This window comes from Nilaparvata lugens, chromosome 3 (genome assembly GCF_014356525.2).
Source record: "Nilaparvata lugens isolate BPH chromosome 3, ASM1435652v1, whole genome shotgun sequence".
In the NCBI taxonomy this organism is placed as follows: Eukaryota; Metazoa; Arthropoda; class Insecta; order Hemiptera; family Delphacidae; genus Nilaparvata; species Nilaparvata lugens.
The window spans coordinates 83,693,357-83,711,056 of record NC_052506.1 but is presented as its reverse complement, the minus strand read 5'-3'; the positions used below and the strand labels follow the sequence as shown (position 1 = coordinate 83,711,056).

General features: G+C 33.4%; 2 protein-coding genes across 4 annotated transcripts in view; both read left to right on the top strand.

The window, feature by feature from the left end:
- Positions 1-3,198, top strand: part of LOC111052873 (lanC-like protein 2) — a 35,802-nt gene extending 32,604 nt beyond the window's left edge. Inside the window, exon 9 of the mRNA XM_039424858.1 lies at positions 2,419-3,198. Within this exon, the coding sequence (XP_039280792.1) occupies positions 2,419-2,495 (77 nt within the window). The 3' untranslated portion in view covers positions 2,496-3,198. The remainder of the gene's footprint in view (positions 1-2,418) is intronic.
- Positions 3,199-4,541: 1,343 nt separating this feature from the next.
- On the top strand, positions 4,542-16,129 carry LOC111052874 (polyubiquitin-C). Of its 3 annotated transcripts, XM_039424854.1 has the most exons (5): positions 4,542-4,737; positions 8,769-9,190; positions 11,700-11,927; positions 13,852-14,069; positions 14,298-16,129. In XM_039424854.1, exons 2-5 carry the CDS (start codon positions 8,773-8,775, stop codon positions 15,948-15,950), a joined length of 2,517 nt encoding a protein of 838 aa, XP_039280788.1. In that variant the 5' UTR covers positions 4,542-4,737; positions 8,769-8,772; the 3' UTR covers positions 15,951-16,129. The 3 variants fall into 3 exon arrangements, with proteins under 3 accessions (XP_039280788.1, XP_039280787.1, XP_039280789.1); XM_039424853.1 differs by having other exon boundaries at positions 13,852-16,129; XM_039424855.1 differs by lacking the exons at positions 4,542-4,737; positions 8,769-9,190 and adding an exon at positions 9,949-10,005 and having other exon boundaries at positions 13,852-16,129.
- The last annotated feature ends 1,571 nt before the right edge of the window (positions 16,130-17,700 follow it).

Sequence of the window (17,700 nt, the reverse complement as noted above, 5' to 3'; positions counted from 1 at the left end):
GGCAATGACAGTCGTGGCTTAATACAGTTGGATTTACGTTGCATCTTAGATGTGGAGATTTAAAGTGCATTAGTACAGTTTCCTGTTGATTATAAGATTTCTGTCATGGGACCATTTCAGAATTCTGTTGTAATCAAACTGTATTAATTGTTCAGCCACTTTTAAATTCTTTTGTCCAACAATCAGAGCAGTATCGTCAGCATACATCAATACTTCTCCATGTCTGATTACTTTGGAAATTGAATTCACATAAATATTGTACAAAATGGGACCTAAAATGCTTCCCTGCGGAACTCCAAAATTGTCACATTTATATAACCCACTGTGATTGCCCCCTAGGTTAACCATGAAGTGTCTATCACTCAAATAGCTCTCAAACAATTTCAATACATTGCCAGTAATTCCAATATTAAGTAATTCTTCAAGAAGTATCCTATGATTAAGTGTATCAAATGCTTTTGAATAATCTATGAATAGCGCAAGAACATGATATCTGTCATTCAGGAGAGTATTTATTTTATGTGTAAAATTTACTAGAAGTGACTCAGTGCATTTTCCTTTTTGGAATCCATACTGATAATTAGATATAATATTGTTCTGGAGTATGTATTTATTTAATTGTGTTAATAAATATTTTTCAAAATTTTTTTCTGGTACTGACAATTTAGAGATTGGTCTGTAGTTATTGAAGTTATCACGTTCACCAGATTTATGAATTGGTTTAACCATTGAATTTTTCAGGGAGTCGGGGAAATGCCTTTCAGAATAGATAGGTTGATCATGCGGCAAAGAGGAGTGCAAAGATAGTCTTCAAGGGTTTGCAATTCCAATACTCCTATACCATCAAATCCAGGAGATTTGTTTTTATCCATTTCATGAACTATTTGTTTAATGTCTTGAATAGTAGCTTGTCTTAGATAAAAGTTGTGATTAGGTGGGATTGAAACAGAGTCATCAAGAATTATTGGACATAAATGGGAAGTATTTCTAATATTTGTTATGAAAGAATCCGCGAAGGCTGAGCAAATTTGGTCTGGATTTGAGAATTGTGAGAGAAGTCTTTAAGGATTCTACTATCTGAGACGTCAGATGATCGACCTAAAATACCATTTATACACTTCCATTTCTTCCTGATATTGTTTTTTGAATCATTGAAGCTTTTTATTATATAAGTTCGTTTAGCAAGTGTGATATCTTTATTGAGTTTGTTCCTATAAACTTGATAATCATTTTTGTACACAGTATTCGTAGGGTTGCTTTTGGAACGCCTGAATAAGATATTTCTTATTTTAAGCTTATTATATAGTTCATATGTCATCCAATTATTTTTAAAATCATTGGAATGATTGGTTTTAATACGAATAATTTTCTCAGACTGTTTTGTTGCACTATCAAAATTTAATTTAATCATTTCATATACCAAATTGGGAGAGGAAAGTAATTGACAACTATTCCATTCACTTTGTTTTAATAAATATATACGTTTTTTCTTATCTATGATAGTTTTGAATACTTTTTGGTCATGATTGGGTTTCGATTGTGGGTTGCAATGAATTTTGCAACCAATGATATAATGATCGGAGATCTTTACATTGATGACTCCGGTATGAGCAATAAAATTACTATTTAGACGTAGGAATAAATGATCAATACAAGTTTGAGTGAGCAAACTTTGCCTGAGCTCTTCTCTAGTGACAGCAGAAATACCTTTTTTGCAACCATAAGAAAAAAACATTGATTCATATAACTGTACAAATTGATCATTGGATTTAAGAATATCTAGGTTCGCATCACCAATAATGATAAGATTAGCTGTATTATCAACCTCAAGAATTAACTGCTCTAGATCAGTAATGAAATTATCTTTATGAAAACTGTGTGGTCTATACAAACTTATTATATTAAGAGTCAGGTTATTAACATTGAAATTCAGCATAATATATTCTAGATTTTCTGAACTGAAATTGACAGATACTTCCTTGAAATTAATTTTTTTTTTATAAAAGCAACAAGGCCATGATAAAATCTGCTTGGAGCACACTTGTATACAGCTTTATAACCATTTATTTGAAAAAGGCTACTTAGGTCAGGATCGATATTGATTTCTGATAACAAAATAATATCGATATTCGCATTATAGATAGCTACAGTAAGTTCGTCAAAATTCTGTCGCAATGATCTAATATTAAGGTAAATAATTTTGAACGGATAACTAATCTGTTGAGCTAACAAGGAAGGGACGCTCTTATCAGCAAGCCAGCTATCGATTGTCGGAAACGTTTTGCATGGCAGGGTTTTGTCATATTTTGTCTATTTCTTTTCTCAATTTCATATTTTTATTCAGCAATTGACTTTTCTAGTTAATTCCACTCTTTTGTCTAATTTAATCGATGGGAAAATGTATATTATTTGTTACAGGACTTGCTGGTATTGCATACTTTCTGGCAGATTTGAGGACACCGGATATTGCTGCTTTTCCGGGTTACAGTCTATAAGGTAGTTTAAGGAAATCTTTTGTAAATAAATCGAATAAATTGATGTTTTTGTGAATAAAATATTATTTAACAAGAAAATGTACGGTACCTAATTGAAGTGATTAAGTTTTTTCATGTTTCAGCTCTTTTGTTCATGTTCTGCTTTTCATATTTTTGCTCTTGAGTTGATAAACCTCGTAGGGGTATTGTAATCTACCTATTTTAGATTGGTGTGTATGTGTGTATCCTTTGGTGTTACCAAATTAAGTTCTGATTACTGTTTATTGATGATTCTTGGTGACGTGATGAATGGAAAGGAAATCTTTTGTAAATAAATCGAATAGATTGATTGTTTGTGAATAAAGTTTTATTTGACCAGAAAAATGCAAGGTAATTGCAGCGATTTAGGCTAGGCACACACCAGTTAGTCAAGACAAGACATGATCAGACACAATACTTCACATATGAAGCAACACACACTGATTAGTCATTGCAATTAGACATGTCTTCATAAGCAACTATGTGAAGTATTGTGACTAAACGTGTCTAATCTTGTCTTGTCTTGTCTTGACTAACTGGTGTGTGCCTAGCCTAAGATTTTTCATGTTTCAGATTAGATAGTAAGATTAATTGTCAAGTAAGAAATTGTCAAGCATTACAAATGAACACAAATAAATAAAACTAGGTTCTGTTGTATTATAAAAAATAAACGTTTAAAATTGAATAGTAGTTGACAACTTTACTTTGTGTACGGTAAATTCATAATGGAAAAATACCACATCACTCGATTACAAATTGTCAAGTACCTGATATTATACAGTTTTCATTGGGTAGGTAGTCTATTATTTAATACTGTAGCATCGGTTGGGTGTTTTTTATGTGATTTGTATGTTGAATAAATAATTAATTACTCAACTTCAATCTTGAAGTGATTATTTAGTAAAAATATATACCGAAGTGATTATTTAGTAAAAATATATACCGAAGTGATTATTTAGTAAAAATATATACCGAAGTGATTATTTAGTAAAAATATATACCGAAGTGATTATTTAGTAAAAATATATACGGTACCGTAGGCTATTTGTCGGTACGGTTCATAGGATAGGTACTGTAGTTTTCAATACCTACCTACGGTATTATAGAATGTTAGGCTACATAACTAGGTACCGTATGGTAGGCTACCAGTGAGAACCATAAAAATGAGATGGATATGATACAAGACAGAGTAATTTTAGCCTTGTCTGTTGAGATGAAAGATTAATGATACATAAAATAGATGACCAGGTTTATCATTCCTGTACCTATTAAAGTGGAATTTGCCCATACACAAAGATGAAATATTTCTAAGATTAGATTGAAGAGGTGGTAATAACTCATACATAGATTTCAATGCTGAGAACTGAAAAGAATATTCAAAATAATTTATGTTTGTTGCTTTTACATGCAGTAAAATAGCTAGGTACTGTACCTAGTATTTGATGGTAAGAAATCTGCTATCAGTTATTTACAGTCTACCACAAAGTTGCTTTATTTGTGCTCAATAAAAACTTGAGATACTATAGTAGGATGCAATGTCTATTCATACTGACAGCATTCATAATAACTTCAATACTACCAATTCAATCAATGTTTGAACTTGAAACGTTTCAAAGAATATATTAAATACTTTTGAGTCCCCTCAGCCACTGAAGATTTAAAGTTGAATGACACAAAGCTGTCTGTTTTAAACTGATAGTTATTGAATAAACAGCTCTAGTTGTTATCAAATACAGTAATATTAATCTTGATTAATATTCTATATTTCTGATTTATCTAAATAATTTTATCTTTTTTCTCGTGTTTCATTTTGGTTTTAAAAGTTCGCGCGTCTTTCGTCAACGGTGTGTGTTCCCATAAATTTGATGAATCAAATTAAAACAGCTACTCAAGTTTACTGTAACTGAATTTTAAATATCGATTCAAGCTGAAAAATATAAATTAAATGTTATTTTGAGTTAATTTCAATATAATTCGAATAAAAGCATTTGAATTATATTGTATGTTGGCAGTACTACTTCCTGGAATGTTCTAGAAGGAATCGAACAAGGAAGTCTGGGAGTCCCCACCACTTTTCATTACGAGCGACTTCCATCCAAATTCGCCATCGTCATTTCGTCATTCACCAGTTTCTGTTTGCCATAGCCTGATCGTTTTGTCAGTAGACAGATTGTGCTCTAGAATTCTTTGTGGTATATTCAAGTACTTTTGGTGTAAATTTTAGGTAAGAATTTCCATTTTTCGTTAACTAATTCACAATATTCAACGACCATTTAATTGAAATTATTCTAAAACGCTGAAAATCTGTTTGGCTTTCATGATTCTGTTCTCAAATCTAACCAGCTGACAAACATTTTCGATGCTTGTCTAAAGTTTTCCAAAATTCAATTTCACTCATTTAAAATTTGCATTCTTCAAAAAATCAAATCTATTATTTATTCCTGGTATTTTTATGTTGAATTGCAGAAAATTTTATTTTCAAAAAATTGACACGTCATTTTTTCCTGTTCAGTATTGATCGCCATCTTGTTCTTGTTCTCTTTATTGTAAGTGTTGTAAATCTAAAACAATTTGTTATCTATTTGCTTTGGCAAGGTAGCCTTTTACAAATAAATTCTTCAAACTATGCACAATTCAACTCATAATGAATATAATAACAAATCATAAATTATTGTAATTATGACATTTATGCATTTAGTCCATTGGCCTACGCTCTTTGTTCATCATCTAGGCTACAACGCAATTTCCCAACTTTCATGAATAATTTTAGAAATACATTATAGTTGTCCAAGCTAGAATCAGCTTCTTTTAATTTTGTTTATAATATTTTATTATGTTCTTGTGTTTTAATTCTTTAATTTGAATCATTCCTTTGTTCAATGATTTCAGAATAGTCTTGTAACTCTTGATTGAAGTGAAAACTAAAAGTTAATAATCATTTTTCTATTTACAAAGTAATTTTTATGGTTTTGTTCAATTTATGTTGAACATTTTAGTAAGCAATTTTGATAGTACTAGAGTTGAGTATGTAGCAAACTTTCTTTTCTGATAATTTGAGTTCAAAGTTTAGGCTAGTAAGAAATTCTAATTACTCAGTTTTAAAATGCTGTTATTTCTTTCCAACTTGAACTAATTATCATTAAATGTGAAAATATACTTTTGAAAAATAGTAAAATTATTATTTTCTAAAAAAAATTGAAACGTTACACGTCACTGTTTTCCTTGTTTGATAGTTCCTAGTCATCCAAGATTGATCGCCATCTTGTTTTGAGTGAAAATAATTTTGACATATTTGATTATCTTTTGCTTTGAATCGCTTTATTCTATCATAATTGATTTTAATGAATATTACAGTTTTGTAAAACTTTAAAATTTAATTGAAATGTTGTCATGTAATTTAATTAGTCTAGAGAATGCAATATACTAAGACTGATCTGGCTATTTACTTCCATTACGTAATTTATTTGATTTTTCTTTTCTTTTAGCTAAATATTTGTTTTAATATAGGTGTTTTTGTCTTTTTTTATTATAATTCCAATTATTAAATTGTGAGATTACTTATTGAATAACAGTACTGATTCTCTTTGTTGCAATTTATTGTGAAATACGATGAGTCATTACATCATAATCACTTGAAAAAAGAGTTACAATCAGCATTGTAAAATGGTTTCATTTCTCAATATCAATAATAGATTTGGATTATTGAATCCACACATTTTAATACTTTAATATAAATATATTTTAGCTTTCTAAATTTTAAAATATAATTGAAAAATAGTGTTAAGTTGCTATTAATAATTCAAAGCTAAATACACAATATTTTGAAAGTATCTTAATTTTAAAAGATGATTAAAATATAGTGTCAAGTTGCTATTGATAATTAATATTATACTTAGGCCTACGAATTATGACAAAGGAATTACTCAAGGTTACTCAAATAAGATTTACATTTTTTCAAATTTAAACAGCATAATAAAAACGTTTAAGTAATCTATCATTAATAGTAATCTATTATTTATAATTTTATAACAATCTGATGTGGATGAACTTGACCCTGTAAAATTAAAAATAAGGTCATGACGTAGATATTATTTATTTGAGTCATAATTCATTACATAAATTTAATAAACTCAAGTCAAATACTAGGCTTATATATTCTTGTTTTACATATTTGCTTCCATCTCGAGTTACTTTGTTTTAAAATATTGAAAATTTTAAATATTTAGTCACAATTCATTAATCGTAAATTCCTACTTGTTACCATTGTTTTTAAAAATGTCCAGTTCTTATTTCAGATTACAAAGTCCGAGATAACATTACATTCAGAGTTATAGTGCTAGTAATAATTGAATTTGAACTTTGTAACCTGAGATAAGTTTGGGTTTTTCGATTGCATAATAATCATTATAGGTCAAGTAGCAACTTGCTAAATTCTGACTCGTGGTATTGATCAGATCATGTTCAATATTGCAGCTAATGTGGAACAAGGATAATTTAAAATTTATTCGAATCTAGTTTATAAACTCTTGATTGTGTAGTTAAGCCTAAATACATAATTATCTAGGTCGTGAGCTATTACTAGGTCGTGGTCGTGGTTATACACCATAACATACACAAAGTATCCGATCATTTAATATAAACAATAGTTTTATTCATTAATTAAATGAACTTTTTTTTAATAGAATAAAATGTAATTTTTACTTTGAATCGATTAGCCTACTTATTCCACTCTTTGTTATCAAATTTTATTTCGATATGTTGCACTGAGTGATGTAATATTTGGTTACCGGTCATTGTCTGAAAAATGTATTTTTTTCTTTATACTGTATCTGGTGAATGAGGATGTTCGGTACACTTTTTTATTATTTAAATTGGATAATATTTTCCAATATAACTGTTGAGATCATTATAAGAGTGAGAAAAAGTGGCAACTGAAATTTTTAAGCAGTCTAATAAGCGAGTTATGGAATGTTGAAGTGCTAACTTTCCAGATTCCGTTTTCTTTTCAGATCATGAACGGTTTTGACTATATTTATTTATTTATTAGAACAGTCACAAACACGATATTTGGAAAGAAAAACGGGCAATTGCCCAAAACTTCTTCAATTCCTTGATTTTGGCACATAAATAGTCCAAAGTGAGGTTAAGTTTAAAATTTCTTTTTTCACCAAAGATTAACACTCAGAGAATACGTATTAATAGAACTTTTCTTAAAAATTCAAAAAATGGATCTTTACAAACTAAAACATTTTATTCCCATATCGTTCATAAATAAAAAAGTATTTTTTCTTGTAGATTATATAACTTGTTTATTTTGGACTTAATCGCGAGAAAACTCATATTAGAATAAAGCCAATTATATTCTGAATGTATTAAAAAAAAACTCCAATGGAAATTTTAAAACCTTTGATGATCTGGAAAGAAAACTGAGTTTAACACTTCAATAACCCACAACTCGCTTATTAGACCACTTGAAAATTTCAGTTGCCACTTTTTCTCACTCTTATAATGATCTTAACAATTATATTGGAAAAGATTATCCAATTTAAATAAAAATAAAAAGGTATACCGAACAACCTTGATGTAAATATAAAATGTAATATCTGATAAGGTGCTGTAGGCTAATGTTTGATAAAATGATGAATTTTAGATAAAATACCACTCATCTTACTTGGAGGAAGATGCTTGAATTAGCATATATTTGAATATGCTTCAATCTTGCTTGAATTTTTAATTATTTTTTCAACAAAAATTTTGCATTTTTAAAACTCCTTTTATCTCAAAGATATAATATTTATACATAAAATATAAGATTTAATGATTGATTTTGCACTATGAACTTGATCAATCATTTTACAAATGTAAAATGTTACTCCTGTATTTTTACTATAATTCATTTGATGGATCATGAAAGGAGAGAATTTTCATGACAGGAGACAAATGTAAAATGTTACTCCTGTATTTTTACTATAATTCATTTGATGGAACATGAAAGGAGAGACTTTTCAAGACAGGAGTTGGACTTTAATCACTGGTGCAACTAATAATGACAACTGCTAGATTGTTTTAACAATAAGTAGAGTTTGTAGTATTATTGCTTTTTCCGAAGACTACACAACGACAGTGATAATTGTTGACTTTCTAGCCCTATAGAATTGTAGTTTGTCTTGAAGTTTGAAGTATTTGACTCTTTTTTTTTCGTCAGACCTGTTTCAATGAAAGTACTAATTGAGTTGTTTGTTTCTGTTTGAGCAGCAAAATGCAGATCTTTGTGAAAACGTTGACCGGCAAGACAATTACGTTGGAGGTGGAGCCGTCGGACACGATTGAGAATGTCAAGGCCAAGATCCAAGACAAGGAGGGAATTCCACCCGACCAGCAGAGACTCATCTTTGCCGGAAAGCAGCTTGAGGATGGCAGAACCCTGTCTGACTACAACATCCAGAAGGAGTCCACTCTCCACTTGGTGCTGAGATTGCGTGGAGGAATGCAGATCTTTGTCAAAACCTTGACAGGAAAAACCATCACCCTGGAAGTTGAACCTTCAGATACTATTGAGAATGTGAAGGCCAAGATCCAAGACAAGGAGGGAATTCCACCCGACCAGCAGAGACTTATCTTTGCCGGAAAGCAGCTCGAAGATGGCAGAACCCTGTCTGACTACAACATTCAGAAAGGTTGGTGCTCGTCAATACTTGAAGAAATTATTAATGTGATGAACACGTTAGTTATTCAATAAAAATTCAATTTCAAAAATAGTTATTCAATTTTATTCTAGTGTTCTTACTATAATTTAGTAATTATTTTGTAAGCAATCTGCCAACCCGCATTCTGCTGGCACTAGTATTAAGAAACCTTGTTGAGATTCTTCAATGAAGTGTTTTATCCATTCAAGCTTCATGACTAATGAAGACTTAGCTGTTTATACCAGCAGTAGGCTACTTCTTATTTCATGATAATGCACTGCGTTATTACAGTAATTTCATGCAGTGCGTCAACCTATCAGAGACTGGACTCAAATAAAGACGAGATTAAATGAATGTTCATTTCCAAAAAAAAACTAAAACCACAACATCAATTACACAAAATATTGGATAAATTACAATTACATACAATAGTTTGTTACAAAAAATTCTTATAATGTGTCGTGTCCTCTACTTGTTTAGTTTTTTCTGTGTGGAAATTGACCTACTCCACTATGGCGTACCATGTTCTAGAGTAGGTTATGTTTGTTTTTTTCTGTGCGTTTTATTAGTGTTGAGTTGTTATCATTAGATGGTTAGATATTGTTTGAAATAATGTTTTCTATGTTCTGTCTTCCTTTGCTCATCAACCAATTGTGTACTGTTGTTTTGAACTTTCTAGGATGATTAATCTGTTGAAGTTTGCAGGAAGTAGATTATATAATTTTGGTGCTAAATGATCGAAATGTCTTTCGCTGGAAAGCAGCTTGAAGATGGCCGTACCCTGTCTGACTACAATATTCAGAAAGGTTCGTTCTTTTAAATCCTTGATATTGTTATGTAATCGTTTCTCGTGTCTGTTTCGTGAACATTGTTCTAGAACGAGATTTCAGTTGACACTAGTATTTTACAAATTACAGTATAGTAAGAAGAAACTTTGAAGGGATCTTGATGGAAGAATTTATGCATAAGTAAAGAAGAAATGGTTGACCACCCTATATCGTGTTATTGATTGCATGATAAACTGTAATTACATACATTACATAATGCTATTAAAAAAGTTCTTGTTAAGGTCTTGTTTCAAAAAGATCTTGTCTCAAAAAGCCTTCACGTTCTTGTTACCTCAAAGGTGCGTACAGACGCTCCGCTCCGCAATCGAACGTCTCTCGAGCAGATCGATTGATGATCACAGGTGGAGCAAGAGTGGAACGCGAGAAGAGCGTGTAACAGCTCGAACTTGGAAAGTTCCTAAGGCTAACTAACCAATAGTTGCCCATGCGCGGTTTACATTTTTATTGGATCAGTTACGAAAATTACGATCTCTGTGTTAGCATATAAAATAATCAAAATTGATAATTATTAAATCATTAAAACTAAATCATGTAAAATTATTATTAAAACATTTTAAATTATAGGTACCAGCATTTTAGAATTTAGGAGAAAGAAGCCAAACACCCAACCAAGCTTCTCACCTTTCAAAACATTGACAGACATAACCTTTTTTTTGTAATAAAACATCAACATAGATGCAACAAACATAACAATTATCATCAATTTATTATATAAACATAATGTATTATTATGCTACCCAGAAATCCCCTGTTCAGAAAATTGTATTTCGTTTTGTCACCCGACCAGCTGGATTGAACGTTTCACATTTGTGAGGAAAGGTTGTAGCGAAGTCAACAATACGATAAGCGCACGATCATCCTTCGAACCTATTACGAACCTCTAGCGATCACTTGCGTAACATCTCGCGTAACGTTCATGATCGGACCGAGTGCGGAGCGTGTTCGAGGCGCGTTTATCTGTACGCACCTTTTGAAAGTCACTCCTACTAGCAGTAGCTCTAAATAATTTTGTAAGAGTGATCTCTCTGGAAAATAATCAATGCTAACTGTACCTAAACTAAATGTTATTTTTAATGTATGATGCCCTACCCTGTATGCAAATTTCCTAAAACTTTGATTAGACTGACTTACACTTTCATGTATTTATTGAATGAATGTTTCAACTTTTATTTGTACATTCTTCTATTCTTCGTTGTGTAGTTTTACATTCTCTGTTTCAAATTTTAGCTAACATGCTCATGATTATGAACGATGGCAAGTCAATATTAACAATAATTGACGCAACTATTATTTTGTATTAGTTTACTGGTTGCACAAAAACCTGTTGATTTTTAATCGTGATTGAATGCCCCAATTAGAGAAGACTTTTTTCTGGAAAAGCCTTCCTGATAGGTTCTCGTATTATTATATTAAATCATGATTGAAATATTTTACATGCTTTTGTGCAACCGGGCCAAAGCAATTAGTAATATATGTGTTGATTGAATATTATTTGGAAGTTGATTTTTATGTTATAGGATATTGGAATTCAGTTTATGAAACATTCATACTGAACTGTTTATATATAAATAACCATTAGAGTTTAATACTAGACATTTTTTTTTTTTCAAGCTAAAAACATGCAATAACTTAATTCTTAATTTTTATTTCAGAATCCACTTTGCATCTTGTGTTGAGGCTGAGAGGAGGTATGCAAATCTTTGTCAAGACGTTGACTGGAAAGACCATCACGTTGGAGGTGGAGCCGTCAGACACCATTGAAAACGTGAAGGCCAAGATCCAAGACAAGGAGGGAATCCCACCCGATCAGCAGCGTCTCATTTTCGCTGGAAAGCAGCTTGAAGATGGCCGTACCCTGTCTGACTACAATATTCAGAAAGGTTGGTGCTCAATCAATTATTGCCATGAACAAATTAGGTAACCGTTATAGCTATACAGTTGGTACTACTTTTTCCCGAGATAATATGATTATTGGTAGGTATTTGTATCTTGAAAGTGTTTAATAGTTAATATAGATAGAACTAATATAACAAGAAGAAAACTTCGAATTATATATTTTCTGAATCATAAATTCCATGAAAAATATTTAGATTCGTAAAAATATTTTGGGTTCTATGAGACTTAGCAAGACTTGAGTTACTTATTTATGACATATCTTAGTAGTGACTGAAAGCTATTGGCTTTTTATTACAGCAATGTCCACAATTCACTTACAAAACATCTATCCAAATGGAAAATGATGTAATTTCCAGCACTGATGTCAATATCTTTCCGTCTCTACATACCCTGTTTAAAAGCCGCTTGAGAGAAGCCATAGTAACCAGCAGTGCCATTTATTATTCAATATTTGACTCAACTTACTAGGGACTTGTCTAAGAGAAGCCACATCAGCAACATAATAAAGCAAACTTAGCTACAATTATGTAAGACTAGCAGGTAACCGCAAGGGTCTTATTGAAAACTTGACCTACTAAAATCTTGGAAGAATTTAAAATGTTTTCACTTGGAATAAATTTTAAATGTTTTCTATAGCAGTACATATCTTCAAAATGCTGTAAAAATACAAGAATTGAATTATTCTACCTTTTGAGTGGATAAAACTAGTGACATATTATTGAATAAGTCCAGTTTTTTATGTGAAGTCTAGAGAAATGAAGGCTGCACTTTAGTACATGAAATGAACTTACACGCATTTGAAAAGTATTATGACATATTTATTGAAATGAGGAAAATCATATTCATATGTTACAAGAAACAGAACTTGACTTGGCATTGCTATAGAAATTAATAAAAGTATAAATTAAGCCTATAACCATCTTCGATGAATAAAGAATCTACCTATATCAACATTTCAAGTTAATCAGTCCAGAAGTTCAGACGTGATGATGTGTGATTCGTAAATTTCCTATTTCGTAAGTGTATGAGCACTATCACCTAGATTTACAAAGCCATAGCGCTAGGCTGTTAGGACGTCATCAGTAGTCGATGAAATTATCAAATTAGAAAGCTGATTAGAAATCGAGTGAATTTAAACTAGATTTGCAGCTTTCTGGTAATTTCATCGACTACTGTTGACGTCACAACCTAGCACTATGACTTCAAATAATTTAGGTGGTAGTGGTATGAGCCAATTCTCTCTTTTATTATATTAATAAATCATCTACATAGTATTTGGACAATTTGAGACAAAATTAGGCAATTCAAGTTTTGGGCAATAGCCTGTTTTTTTCTTTTCCGACTACTGTATTGTTTACTCCATCCAATAAATAAATGAATATTCTAAATTTTTCCTTGAACAAGCTACTACATAGATTCTTTCTGTGACTTGCCTAATACTGTAGTAGCCTGATAGATGAGAAACTGAATATTGAATCTTACATAATCATAAAATGTGTTTATCAATTTCTATTGCATAATCAGTTGCTGTTTCCATTGAAAATAAAATATTGAAACAGCTTTCTCTTTTGAATTGATATATTATCTAGTAATTCACTTCGGCCAATGATAATTAAAATTTGTAATTTGAACTGAAATTGGCATTCAATGATAGAATACAGCTCTGAAAAATGGAGTGTTTGCCATCTTATATTGATATCATTCCGTAACATTATGTATTTAGGGTAATTTTTTTATGGAATATTCTGGCATCTATATCATTTACAAAAAAAAAATTGTTCAGTTTATCAGTACCACCAGCTAATGAAATAATATTATTTTCCATTCAAGTGAAAGCAAGAATAGTGGGACTAAATAGGTTTTCAAGATGAATAACATGTGATAATAATTTTAAAATTTCTATTTCAGAATCCACTTTGCATCTTGTGCTGAGGCTGAGAGGCGGTATGCAGATCTTCGTGAAAACGTTGACAGGAAAGACCATTACATTGGAGGTGGAGCCCTCAGACACGATTGAGAACGTGAAGGCCAAGATTCAAGATAAGGAAGGAATCCCCCCTGACCAGCAGCGTCTCATTTTCGCTGGAAAGCAGCTGGAAGATGGAAGGACACTGTCTGACTACAACATTCAAAAGGAATCCACTCTTCACTTGGTTTTAAGATTGCGTGGAGGTATGCAGATTTTTGTCAAGACCTTGACCGGCAAGACCATCACCCTGGAAGTAGAGCCATCTGACACTATCGAGAATGTAAAGGCTAAGATCCAAGATAAGGAAGGAATCCCCCCAGACCAGCAGCGACTTATCTTTGCCGGAAAGCAGCTTGAAGATGGCCGCACTCTTTCTGACTACAACATCCAGAAAGAATCCACCCTTCACTTGGTTTTGAGATTGCGTGGTGGTATGCAGATTTTTGTCAAGACCTTGACCGGCAAGACCATCACCCTGGAAGTAGAGCCATCTGACACTATCGAGAATGTAAAGGCTAAGATCCAAGATAAGGAAGGAATCCCCCCAGACCAGCAGCGACTTATCTTTGCCGGAAAGCAGCTTGAAGATGGCCGCACTCTTTCTGACTACAACATTCAAAAGGAATCCACTCTTCACTTGGTTCTGAGATTGCGCGGTGGTATGCAGATTTTTGTCAAGACCTTGACTGGAAAAACCATCACCCTGGAAGTTGAACCTTCAGATACTATTGAGAATGTCAAGGCTAAGATCCAAGATAAGGAAGGAATCCCACCCGACCAGCAGCGTCTTATCTTTGCTGGAAAACAATTAGAAGATGGTCGCACCCTTTCTGACTACAACATTCAAAAAGAGTCCACCCTTCACCTTGTCTTGCGTTTGAGAGGAGGTATGCAAATTTTCGTCAAAACATTGACTGGAAAGACTATCACCCTGGAAGTTGAACCATCCGATACTATCGAGAACGTAAAGGCCAAGATCCAGGACAAAGAAGGTATTCCACCCGATCAACAGAGACTTATCTTCGCTGGAAAGCAATTGGAAGATGGTAGAACACTATCAGACTACAACATCCAAAAAGAGTCCACTCTCCACCTTGTGTTGCGTCTTCGTGGAGGAATGCAAATCTTTGTAAAGACTCTGACCGGCAAGACCATCACCCTGGAAGTAGAGCCATCAGACACTATCGAGAATGTCAAGGCTAAGATTCAAGACAAGGAAGGTATTCCTCCAGATCAGCAGCGTCTTATCTTTGCTGGTAAGCAACTGGAAGATGGTAGAACACTGTCTGACTACAACATCCAGAAAGAATCCACTCTTCATCTTGTGTTGCGTCTTCGTGGAGGAATGCAAATCTTTGTAAAGACTCTGACCGGCAAGACCATCACCCTGGAAGTAGAGCCATCAGACACTATCGAGAATGTCAAGGCTAAGATTCAAGACAAGGAAGGTATTCCTCCAGATCAGCAGCGTCTTATCTTTGCTGGTAAGCAACTGGAAGATGGTAGAACACTGTCTGACTACAACATCCAGAAAGAATCCACTCTTCACCTTGTGTTGCGTCTCCGTGGTGGTATGCAGATCTTCGTAAAAACTCTGACCGGCAAGACCATCACTTTAGAAGTTGAACCATCCGATACTATCGAGAACGTGAAAGCCAAGATCCAGGACAAGGAAGGTATTCCACCCGACCAGCAGCGTCTTATCTTCGCTGGAAAGCAACTGGAAGATGGCAGAACCCTGTCTGACTACAACATCCAGAAAGAATCTACTCTCCACCTTGTGTTGCGTCTTCGTGGAGGAATGCAAATCTTTGTAAAGACTCTGACCGGCAAGACCATCACCTTGGAAGTGGAGCCCTCCGATACCATTGAAAACGTGAAGGCCAAGATCCAAGACAAGGAGGGAATTCCACCCGACCAGCAGAGACTTATCTTCGCTGGAAAGCAACTGGAGGATGGCAGAACCCTGTCTGACTACAACATCCAAAAAGAATCTACACTCCACTTGGTTCTCAGACTTCGTGGTGGAACTAACTAATTACATATATTATTCATCTGTGTCAATCTAATTCCTATAAATTCTCAGTAAATTTTGAAATAAATGATTAGGAAAGCTCATTTTTACTATGTTTGATTACTTGGTCTCAAATTTCTAAGTTGATAGTTTTCTAAGTAATTTTTTTATAATTTTTACTGCATTAAACAGTTCTGACGTATAATTCTGTTCTCATTTTCACATGTAGTAACCGTTCCTTCTTGTTCAATCATTTGGTATTTTAAAGTAATTATTCAATAGGTGTACTATTCAATGTTTTTCTTTCAATTTAGAAGATAAAATTTTCAATTTTGCAAACAATTTATTATTGCTCATTTGACTAAGAAACTAAGAAAAAGCTGTAATTTTTCACTTAGCAGCTCAATTGGGTCAAGTTAGTGCAGGGACACACGATCCGGCGACATCGCCGTCCGGCGTTTTCGCCGGACCCGGCGGCAATTAGCATTCAGAACACACGACAGACGGCGAAGCTGCCGTCCGGCGTTTTCGCCGGGCCCGGCGGCAATTATTTCCTATTATTATTGTTGGGGATGAATATTTCCTTCCTGTAGGACAGTCGCTGTTCAGATACAGGAACAAAAAATTGGAAACTAGACAGTAACAACAATATTATACTCGACACTGAACGAAAAAAGGGCAACACAACCAGTTGAATCAGTGTTGCAAACCCTGCAGAAGAAAAATATCGTAGCAGCTACCCTTACAACCCTACCCTACCCATTTGTAACTTTACAAATGTTAATAAATAAAGAAGTGGCATGGGTGGGGACAGCGCCGTCCGGCGTTTTCGCCGTATCGTGTGTTCATCTCCATATAGTACAATGCCCTGCTACTGCTTTCCGGCGGCAAAACCGGACGGCGAAGTAGAGAATACCCGGCGATATCGTCGGGTCAATTTCTCGCCGGGCCGGCGTTTTCGCCGTCGCCGGCGTCGTGTGTTCTGCCCCATGCCTTCCTGTGTACTTCTTGCAACCGGACGGCGATGTCGCCGGATCGTGTGTCCCTGCACTTAGAAGCTATTGCGCATCTCCAGCCAGTCTGTTGAAGGTGTGGAACCGTTAAATTAACACTTATCCCCCACATTGAAGCTGCTTGATGAAGAAAATTATGAAATAGTGAAATGAAATATTAAAGTTATGAAATTCAATGCTCTAAAGACCTTATCGTAGGATAGATAAGAATATTCTCTTTACAATGAATTCAACTCTCATTGTTTGAGATTTATAAGCCCTAAAAGATCAGAAAATTAGATGTAAACATGTTATTTCGACAATTATTATACATTATAAAGAGCAAGCATCTCGAAAAATGTTTGCAATATCATAAAACTCCACTGAACAAAAACTGTGGAGAATTTATCAAGCTTCATGTTCCAATGTCGTTTGGACGTATGTTTCCTAAAATATAAGCGTGTAGGCAAAACTGGGGACTTTTGATAATTATTATGTTCACCTCCTAACTGGTCCCAACAAAGCTGCTAAGTCAAAAATTTTGTTTAAAAATATTCCCTGCAAATTACTTTGTCAATATTGGCCTATTGTTGCAAATCTGAAGATTTCACACAACACTGAAGATGCTTCAACAGTCGTGGGGAAATGCGTGAAATTAAACATAAAATTAAAGTGTACTTGAGCTCTGTGAGTTTATAACCAGCATGGATTTTTCCATCAACTTTCAAATAGTTTTAAGAGCAAAAAATAATACTGGAGGCAAACGTTTTTTCAAAAATGTC